Below are 11033 nucleotides of genomic sequence, written 5' to 3'. Positions count from 1 at the left end.
AATTTTTGAAATTCCATCCCTTAGGGTATTATATGGAAAATTATGTATCATGTATAGACCGAAGTGAACTGAAGAAGAGAAGAATTTGAGAAACGAGACATTACATTAGAAAGCCATTCTAGCACTGTGCGTGCTAGAAACAGTCTCACGTGGACGAAGTCGCGGGTAAAGGCTAGTACATCGTAAAATCAAAATAACCCAAAGTATGCCTCGTTATGACCCACGGGTGTTTACCGAACGCATCATATCGGAAATCTTTGTCTTGTGCTCGATTTACCGGTTATACGCAATCCTCAGTGAGGTTTAAAACCTGAGAAACATCCAGAGTTATATTATTAAAGGAAGACTGTTTCATGGGTGGCTGGAGTGGGATGGGGGAACTGACGTCAACTGCCCCCACCAGAGTTGCCCCTCCTCGCGTTTCGCCACGAAGCGGGACCTGACATAGTGACCCCTTTAACTCTTCAGTGGAGCCCAAGTCGCTTTGCCGGTTTAACGTAAGGCCGTGTCGATCGGCGAAGGTCCAAAAAGGTGAACCATTGTTGTGTAGTGTCGATCAGTGATTCGTCAGGATTGTTTTGGGTTTTTTTTTCCTTTCGTCCAACCTAGTTCGAAAACGAAGAAGGGTTTCACGATCATCGCTGTGTAGTTCTTTTCGACTCCAGTACACTGGAAAAGTGCAACAGCCCATGTCAACAAGCACCTTCTGAGTGGATGTGCGAGTGGTCAGTGCCTGATTGGGGCGGGGCGGCCATCCCCAGCCCGCCTCCGGACAACCTCTATTCACCACCTCAGACGTACGTTAAAAAAAAATAAAATAAAATTTACTGATAAGATGAACGGGGAAAATTCACCAAGTTTTATTCTATTTTACGTTTATTCTTCAGAACTATAATCACTTTTGTCATTTTAGGGGCCAACCTTGTTCTACTAATAGGAAAAGAATGTAATTTTTCAAACCTGATTTTATTTTATAATTAATAATAGATCGAAACTTTTATAAGCACACATAAAACAAAAACTAAACGTTCAAGTTTTGCCTTGTTTCGAGTTTATTTCCCGCTATATCATCATTCATAATAAATCATCATTTTCTTTGCCTAAATAAATAGTCAGGATCTGATCGTCCCGTGGTGAATTAGCTTATGCGACAATAATTAATTGTTTATAATACTTTTTCTTTCGACGACTAAACTACGAGTCGCCCATGAATAGTCAATGTTCAAAATCCCGCTCCTTCTTTTCACGTCATACTCAAAATGGAAACAAATATTTTAACACAAGACGTAACGAAACAAAACGGTGTATAATATTTTTTCTCTTTTGTAAAATATTTCTCATATATTATCTCTTTTTCCATATAGTTTCGTTTTAGATAACTTTTATTTAACCGAATAGGTAACGTCAGAAATTAATATACTCCAAATAAAAATCAATGAATAAATTTGAACAGAATATTAAAAAAAAAATTTCATAGTGTTTTTAGCCATTTTACAACCTAGGGGGCTATACAGCGCGTTGCGTAAGCTCTAATAGTATCTCGGAAACAAATTTAACGAATAGAAAACATCTACTTTGATAACGCTAATTAACGCAATGACCCGTTGTGTAACACTTTGCCGGCCGCTTTACGTCTAATGAATTTATCGGCTGCGTGAGCGATCATCTCGGGGCCCGTCTATTTTCGCTTGTTGTCCTTGGTCGCGTGTCGTGTCGTTCTTACACCATGTGAAACTTTTTGTGTTTCGGCTTTTTTGAGCGTCTTACATATCCCCTACTGCTCCTATGTTCGACTGTGACGAAAAGCTCGAATGTTGAAAATGAATAATTGAATATTCATGGACCATAGGTGTTTCAACGATAAAAGTTAATTGCTTCACATCTAGATTATTTTCAGTGAAAAATAACTTTAAAAATACAGCTACAAATGTGCATTTGACTTTCTTGTGATCTCTGAAGAAGAGGTTATCATTAAAACGTTTGATATTTACATTCGTTTGCTATAAATTTTATTGGTTTTATTGTTTATTCGGAATCAATGTTTATTGAAAACACTATCGCCTTCTATAACTTACAGAATCCATCTGTACGAAACTAATAATAAATATGGTATTAATAATTGTTGCCGAAAGTAGCAGTACTTATATTGGTGATCTGCTACATTAAAAAAAAAAATCTAGAGTTCAGACAAAGAAATATGTTCAAGAACACCTAAATTCTCCATACATTAATGATTAAACATAATCTACTATAACTCTTTTAACGGACCACGTTGAACAGTAATTAAAAATTAACATAGTCAACACGATACAGAGGAATGACACATCTACAAGGAAAACAAACACTTTGAATCCTGAAGATGATCTCTGTAAAGATCGAAACGTTGGCACGATAAAGAAAATTCTAAAACCTACGTAACACCAGACCGCATCTCACGATCTCCAAATAATCGGTCCCTAACGGTCACTAAACAACACACATTAACATAAAGACTAAAGAATTTTGTGTGCATTTCACCATCTCAAGTGTAATACGAAAAAATCAAAAAGAAAATCCAAACGCTTACGTAAAACGACACAAGACTAGCCCACTCATTATACAAAACAAAACCACACACTCGTGAACAAAACGAATACAAATACACAAAATTTTATTATATTTATTGTAGGTTGTTGAATTGCGTACACATTGCTGGGGAGTCCACTGCATAGACAAATGTAAGTAACAGTGAAGATACTGATGAGGTCGAAAACGTTCTGTTGAAAAATAAAATTCCATGCTGCAACATGTGTTCGACGACCCACAATACAAATAATAAAATGATAAAATAAACAGTACAACAATTATTGGGAGATCGTGAGAGCCAACGTTTCCCATCCCTGGCCCTGAAGATGATCTCAATAAAGATCGAAACGTTGGCACGATAAATAAAATGTTTTTCTAAAACCTACGTCACACCAGACCGCATCTCACGATCTCCGAATAATCATTTATTAACGGTCATTAAACATTACAAAGTAAAAAATTATTATATTAAAGAAATTAAACCACCAAATCAGCCAAAACCTCATCCAAACAATAATGGACGTAAAGCCAGCAAACAATACAAAAAGTAATTGCATACACACAAACTTCGACTAACCCATTAAGAAACTGAAACACAAACTAAAGAAAAATGTCTTAATCATCACAAGAGCTGGTAAAAATGATGCCACTGTTATTATAACAAAATCAGACTACATTTTCAAAACTCACAAAACACTTTAACTGTACAAAAACCCATCATAGATCGCACAAACAACTTTTAAAAACATCATAGAACCACTAACAAATCCCTTCTTATCATAAACATATGCAAATACACTAAAATGGTCCAACAACCATCAAAATTCACCTCACTTCCAGAATTACATGAACAAAACATTCCCATAAGGCTGGCCATAAACTACGAACTAGCCCCGGCATAGAAACTTGCAAAACAGCGTGGCATTACTCAAAACACACCTTACTGAGCAGATAAATGAAGATTGCGAATTGCCAAAATGCCTCTGACAAATTACAATCTCTAAGTTTCCTCGATCTTTCTTTCTTCTTCTTTTTCTTCTCCCGACTTTCTCACATCATAAGCACATTCATCCCATGAATACGTCTTAAATTGCTTTAGTTCTAAAAGAAATCTACAAAAATTCTAAAAATTTTATTTACTCCACTGGTGATTCATATTATTTACTCCCGGGTAAATAGTTCAGTATAGCAAGAAAGAATTGTTTTCTTATTATATTGCTTACATTTCACGTGCTTCAGAGACAACCACTCGTGCTCCTAGTGGCCAAATACATTTTTTTTTTCAAATTGGTAATTTAATTATTGTAACCTTCGTGAACTTGTAAAAGTGTCTTAAAGTTTCTGCTAACGCTAAAACATATTCACTGTATTGTCGTAATACTAATGGAATATAATATGCATACTGCATATTATATATATTACAACACGAATGAATAAAGATCTGATAATATAATAAATAGCATCATCACTAGAAATTCATGGAATTATAAGCATTTGTAAAAATTTATGCCAATTAGTGCTTATTTATATTGCCGGATGCGCTTATCTCCGGACAATTAAGAGTACCCCGACCGTTCCTCGCCATGGGACTTACGTCTCAACCGAAAATTATGCGTTTTCGTTTTTGCAAGAGCGGTTTTTATCCATCTATCGATTACGAGTTTTTCTATGGAGCGAGCGCTTTTCTATTGTACTTTAACCGGAGATTCACGTTCCAAACCACCTGTTGTCGGTTCCTCGATGTAAAAAAAAGTGGAGTCGTCACTCGCCCTTCTAGAACGGAATTGTGAATCATTCTTTGCAATTTTGTTTTGTATTTATACCCGACCTCGGAGATAAAACACGTCCATTCCAGTTTCGCTTTTGCTCCATAACTCTTAACCGAACTAGCCGAACCCTGACTTCCCGATGACAAATTTGTGCCATTTTTGTACAGGAAAATATTCTCTTTAAAGGATAGTTTGTTGATTTCAACGATCCGATTGCCAGCATTAAACGCTCATCATCAGATTAAACGTCTCTCGGGATGAATAAGAGTGAACCCATATCACTTAGAAGTTGGGTTTTGCTGCTGCTTAATTTTGAATGTACAAAAGACGTGAATTACAACACAACTAAATATTCCCTAATCGATACTGTAAGAAAATAATTTTTAATTAGTGATTAATTTGTATGTCGATATTATTTAGGTTTCGTGTTTTTAAAATAGGAGGTAGATCAAAATATATTATTTATGTGTAGAGATTAGTGACCGTTAATCGATAGTTATTCAGATATCGTGAGATGCGGTCGGGTGTGATGTAGGTTTCAGAAAAACATTTTCTTTATCGTGCCAACGTTTCGATCTTTTATTGAGATCATCTTCAGGGCCTGGGATTTACAAACAATGTTTACATTTAACAAATACATTTAGGATGTGGATAAGTGAATTTATACAATGCAAAATATATTTTATATTCAAACAAAGTATTTCTACTCACTCAAAGTGTTTGTCTTCTGTGTAATTGTGCCATCCTTGTGTGTCGTGTTGAGAGTGCCAGTGAGATTTTGCTGTTTCATGTTTATATATGTTTGTTTTTGAGGAGGTGGGGAAGGAAGTCAGTATATAAAAGACAATTTTGTGCAAGGCGTCGGCTCCTTTGAAGTGAAAAAAGCCGACAAAGTGGAACAATGTGTTGGTAATAGTTCGGCCAGATTATTCTTTCAGGATTATATAGAAAGGGGATAAATAGGAAAAGGAAAGCTAAATTGTTGGAAAAATTAGACTATGTAAAAAGTATTTGATGTGTGGAATGTAACGTAATGATGTATGTATGTTATTTGTATTGTATTTGATTAATCAATCTGCTGTTATGATATGGTGGCTGTAGTCGTGGGTTTTGTATACACATATTTTTTCAATTAGGATTATTTATTATGGACAGCTTTAAGTCTAAAATGTTTAAACAACCATCCTTGTTTATTTCGAAAGAAAAATTTACAATAGGATGTAAATAATTAATTAATTGGAAGGTTTCTTTTAGTTCCTATAGTGTTCCCGACTGTATAGCATAAATATAATCTATATAGTAATCATTAAAATAATTTTTTCACAGTTATTTAAGAATATTTCGGCACAAAGTATTGGTGAACCCCAAAGGGGACCCTTTAATTTCAAAATGTATTGTTAAATTTACAATAATTAGATAGTAGGCATGTATTCAAGAGGTCTTTTATATAATTTTTTTGCAAATTCGTTAATAGAGTTCTCAATAAGTTTTTGTTTTTATTAGTCCAGTACACCCTTGATAAAACAGGGAAATTTGATATAATAATATATAATTGTGCTTTGTTTTTAAATAAATTATTACTTAATACAAGGAGGAACGCCAGAGTTGTTTACACAATATTATCGGAATGTTGTGCACTTCCTGTTATTAACCTTATAAAGAATTCCTTTTGAAGACGGTCATTAAAGCAAAATTGGACTTTCTTTGAAAAGCTCCAGCCGGACATAGTCCAGAGTCGGCAAACACGATTATACCAGCATTGGGACAGTCATTAGCAAGTAATCCGGCAAAAAAAAAGAATTATAACAAGATTGTGCAATATCGATTATTTTTTGCAATGTTTGAGAAATTTGTTTGAACGATCTTTTGTTATTTAGGGAGATGTGCGATTATTTCGATCATTTGGACGGTTGACCATCGGTCTTCTTGTACTGCTGCTATATGTCTGTCAAGTTTCAGAAAATCATATTATTTTGTTGAGTATTTTTTCTTTAAAAAGAAAAACAAGCTGTGGGTAACTTATTTTATTATTTCGAAATTAAGTAGCGTGTGTTACAAAAATTTATTAAATATTCAGATGAGACAAAAATACAATATTTTTCAAAAAGTTAGTGATTTTTACTTTACAGAGTATTTTAAACTGTAATGGGTTCGGAAAAACGCGACTCGTAACCTCAAGGTAGCGTTTATTATATAAACACCGAGGGAAAATTAAGCACGGGTTCGGAGTGGAAGAAAGGAAGGAAGGTTTAGAGAAAGCTGGGTCTGGGGAACGGGGTCTTACGCAACCAAGACTCTTTTATGTCAAGGGGACTGGATCAGGGTTCCCAAGGGGACTTCGGCAAAGACACCCCTCGAAGTTGCAAAGCCCCTACGGTGTCTCGGTAGTCCTCTTTCTCTTCCCAACGCTTTACACCTGACCAATCCTTTGTCCCTTCCATTTCACGCCACTTCCTCCCCCGTCCATGGTCGAAACGCGATCGTCATGCCCGCAGGATCGAATGGGTATTTTTGAATTTGTCATGGCTCGGCCCTGGCATAAGCATAAGCCGGCTCGGGAATTCCTCTCTTTTCTGTCGCCTTCCCCGTGCCCATTTGACTGTTGTCCTCGATTGTTGGTCCTTTGTGAATTTTTTTCCAGCCGTTGAGATGAAGAGAGAGAGAAAAAAACAGCCTGTTTTGTCGGAAGAGCTTGTCCTCCCGGGCACAATATCGCTTACCTTCGATCCCGAATCGTGTCTATCGATGATTTTTTGATTGTTTCAGCATTCAAAAATAAAACAAAAAGTAGTTTACTTTGCGAAAACAACACCCCTAGTATCTCTCCACTGTGACGTCCAAAAATTGGTTTTTATGTTTTGTTTTAGTCATTTCAAACGTTGATAATACGTAGTTTTAATTTCTTAAAAACCAAGATCGATTAAATTAATTTGTTTTTCAGAGACTAATTTGATCCATTTAGACTGTGCAGCAATGTAGATTGATGAGCCTCGGTTTTTTTCTTTTTTCCCCATTTCCATTGTTATTGGTATTATTATAAGCCGAAACCATGCTTTTAAAGCGCGGAATTGGTTCCAAAAATTCACAACTGGTGGAAATACAAGCCGCAATGGGAACAAGGTTCCGAGCGACCGCGAACTCGATTTGTCACAGTCAAGTGTGAATCGCCATTTATCATTTGCACAAGATAGGGAAAGTTAAAAGCTCGGACTGTCTGGGCGGAAGGAACTACCGTACGAGAGAGCACTGCCGTGAACGATGGAACTTTTCCAAATGCATCGAGAGCATAGATGGGAAATACTGGAAATTAAATTCCCTAATAAGAGCGGATCAAGTCATAAACACTTTTTGGTTTTGGTCTATTGTTCTGTAAGCTATCCTTACTGTAATTTTCGTTGACATAGATAGTTATGGGCCGCAGTGATAGTGCCATCTTCGAGAATTCTTTCCATCGCGATATTATTGATAACAAAACAAATCAGCCTCCAATGCCATTATCTGGGTCAGATACCTCTGTCCTTCATGCGTTTGTAGACGATGAAGGGTCGATGGTACTTACTTAAAGCGGGGCACACACTTACCCGATGCAACGTGACCTCATAACCAAGATCCCAGTTTTCTTGTTGTCACATATGAGACATGGAGACGAGCGTTGCCGTATATCAGAATCGACTAAAGAAGGCTTCAATAATGCCAATTTCTGGATCATTGCTTCAATGAGAGCAATACAATTCGGCATTGTTTCGCCAGGATCCAAGAAGCTGTAGTCAATCGCTGCCCTAATGAAGTCCACCAAAGAGTGACCATCACCTTTTTCGATGAGTTGGGGAAAATTTGCTGCTTGGTGCAGCTTCTCCTTTGTCGAGCCACTGTCCAGAATGTCTGATGTTATCGTATACAATCCACTTTTCATCACAAATAAACCGAAAAGGTTATTAAAAGGTTAGATTATCACATCTATCCAGAAAAGGTTCGTTTCTGTTTCAGCAAAGAAGTGTTGCGCAAACTTCATAACGATGATTATTTTGGCGCTATTTTAATGCACGAGGAACTCGACTTTCGAGGTTTTTCACCTTTCCAATTATCTTGAGGTAGTCAGCGACGGTCGATTTGCTGACTAAAAGATTCTCCACAAGTTCTCGAACAGTTGTGGGATTTTCTCAGACCAAAGAACATCATCGTCCAGGGAAGAAATCCTTCCACGACCCTTCTTTGTGTTCAAGGCTAAAGTCTCCCTCTCGAAATTTTTTAAACCATCTCTGAACGGTCCTCTCACTCAACACCAATGCCATCGCCCCAGACTTCGTCAATGTTAATGGCCGTTTGGGCACCGTTCCCGACCGAATTTAAACTTTTAAAACGAAATTACGCGAAAACAAGGCGTTGACATCTTAGTAAAGACCGAATTATTCCTAAGTAACGAAATGCTACTGGGGTAGACAAAGATTTTTGTTTGGAAGTGAATTAAAAAGTGTTGATATTCGTACAAAAGAATAATTAATCAGAAGTAAACAGTTTATTACATAGAGGGGTAATTGAAACAATTATTTTCCGGACAACCCAATACTTCAACCATTTACGTTCATGAATCTTTATGTCCAACTTGCACTAAACTTATGATTACTATTATAAATTTTATGTTGTTTAATAAAATGTTTTAAATGGAATCAATATTTATGTAAACTAAACGGTTTCAACCCATTATTTGAAAGGTATTTTGAAGAAACTTTAAAGAGTTTTAAGAAAGAAGATTTAAAATAATATTTAACCCTTTCTCTCTTTCAATACAATTTTGAAGTTTCGAAGTTTTAGAAATTTCTGAAGAATATTGTATTTTATTGAAAAAGTAAAAAATAGTTAAATATTATTTTAAAAACTTTCTGAATATGGCCTTCAAATAACGGGTGGAAACCAGTCAGTTAACATAAATATTGATTCCATTTAGAACAATTTATTAAACAAAATAAAATATTAAAATGGAAACTGTGTTTCCTTATTATTTATTACTATACGATTCAGCTTTTTAATGTTGTGTTCGAATTTGGAAACCATGCATAAATGCAATTTGACAAGCTGCTTAGAAATGCATTGATGCTCTTTCTTCGCAATATCTCTCCATGTTTGTGCTTTCTTCATTACCCTTTGTAGTCAGGATGACAAATATCGTATAAAACTCACAAGATCTCTTAATTTTTCCATCTCTTCGGCCATTAGGGTTCGCGCGAACATTGTCAAAATCAAAAGTGGCTCCTCTGTCCGCTGAGAACTAAACTGATTCTTTCGAACGGTCTTCTACTGATGATGCAGCAACCTTACCCTTTATGAAGTCCGTGGCAGAGGGTCCGCCTCCTGTTTGACCGAGCCTTAAAGGACATATAGAGAGTTAGTTCTAAAGAAGCATTCCTAGCAAATTGAACATTGCCTGGCCTGGCCACAAAAACGGAACAGGAGACCCAAAGATTCCCTGCCATGCTCGAGCACAATTCTTACATTGAACGGCATTCCTATTCGCTCCCCATATGGAACCAATGAATGACACTTAAATTATGTAGCAACCTTTCTTTACATGTCGACCCATACGCGAGCTTTACACAGTGTCCGTGTGTCAACGTGTATAGCCAATTCTTACGAGTTAAGGTGTTCTTCTGTTGTTTACATTCTCCGGGGCCACCTACCAATGGTGTTCTTGATGCATAAGAACTTCTTAGACGACCTAGTCTGCTGACGCTGCCACCTAAAATAAAAAAATAGTTCTAAATACGCACAGTTCTTCACAAATTGAACATTGCCTGACCTGAAAACATTGAAATTGATCTCACTTTTTTTGGCTTTTCAAGGTGTTATCACTTTTATCTTATAACATTGAGCCCGCTATTTCTTCCCACCATCGGAACTAATAGAAAAACATAGACCTAGTGTGAGGTGAGATAGGGCTGATCGGCAGATTGTTGTTGAGGAAAGAATGAGAAGAAAACGTGGCTCTTTCTAAGATTTAAAATTGCCTATACAAGAAAGTATTATGAGTAAATGTTTTAATTAATTGAATTAAAGGTATATTTTATGCAATACACAAGTATGTGTTTCTGTTCGTGCATGCACAAGAATTGTGAGCAATTTTATTTTTATTTATCGTCTTTATTGTAAACATTAATCTTTTTTTATAGTTTGTGTTTAAGCATTGATCTTTTTTTAATTTGTGATTGAGCATTAATCTTTTTTTATAGTTTGTGATTGATCTTTTTTTATAGTTTGTGATTTAGCATTGAACTTTTTTTTAGAATTTATGATTAAGCATTGATCTTTTTTTAGAATTTGTGAATGAGCATTGATCTTTTTTTATAGTTTGTGATTAAGCATTGATCTTTTTTTATAATTTGTAATTGAGCATTCATCTTTTTTTATAGTTTGTGATTAAGCATTGAGCTTTTTTAGAATTTGTGATTATGCATTGATCTTTTTTGAGAATTTATGGTTGAGCATTAATCTTTTATTATAGTTTGTGATTAAGCATTGAACTTTTTTTAGAATTTGTGATTAAGCATTGATCTTTTTTGTGAATTTGTGATTGAGCATTAATCTTTTTTTATAGTTTGTGATTAGGCATTGATGTTTTTTTATAATTTGTGATTGAGCATTAATCTTTTTTTTATACTTTGTGTTTACAATATATTTAGGTGTTTTTTTTTGTTCTGTTTGTTC

General features: G+C 35.5%; 1 protein-coding gene across 4 annotated transcripts in view; it reads left to right on the top strand.

The window, feature by feature from the left end:
• Positions 1 to 423: 423 nt before the first annotated feature.
• Positions 424 to 11033, top strand: part of LOC106666969 (nuclear receptor coactivator 2-like) — a 77263-nt gene continuing 66653 nt past the window's right edge. Inside the window, exon 1 of one of the 4 annotated variants that reach the window (XM_014394533.2) lies at positions 424 to 797. In XM_014394533.2, coding sequence (XP_014250019.1) covers positions 715 to 797 — 83 coding nt within the window. In that variant the 5' untranslated portion in view covers positions 424 to 714. The remainder of the gene's footprint in view (positions 798 to 11033) is intronic. The other 3 variants (XM_014394532.2, XM_014394537.2, XM_014394531.2) reach the window with 3 other exon arrangements.

The sequence above is a fragment of the Cimex lectularius genome, unplaced genomic scaffold (assembly GCF_000648675.2).
Source record: "Cimex lectularius strain Harlan isolate CLEC.00 unplaced genomic scaffold, Clec_2.1 scaffold393, whole genome shotgun sequence".
Taxonomy (NCBI): Eukaryota; Metazoa; Arthropoda; class Insecta; order Hemiptera; family Cimicidae; genus Cimex; species Cimex lectularius.
The sequence above is the reverse complement of the archived record's forward strand: the minus strand, read 5'-3'. Positions and strand labels throughout refer to the sequence as shown.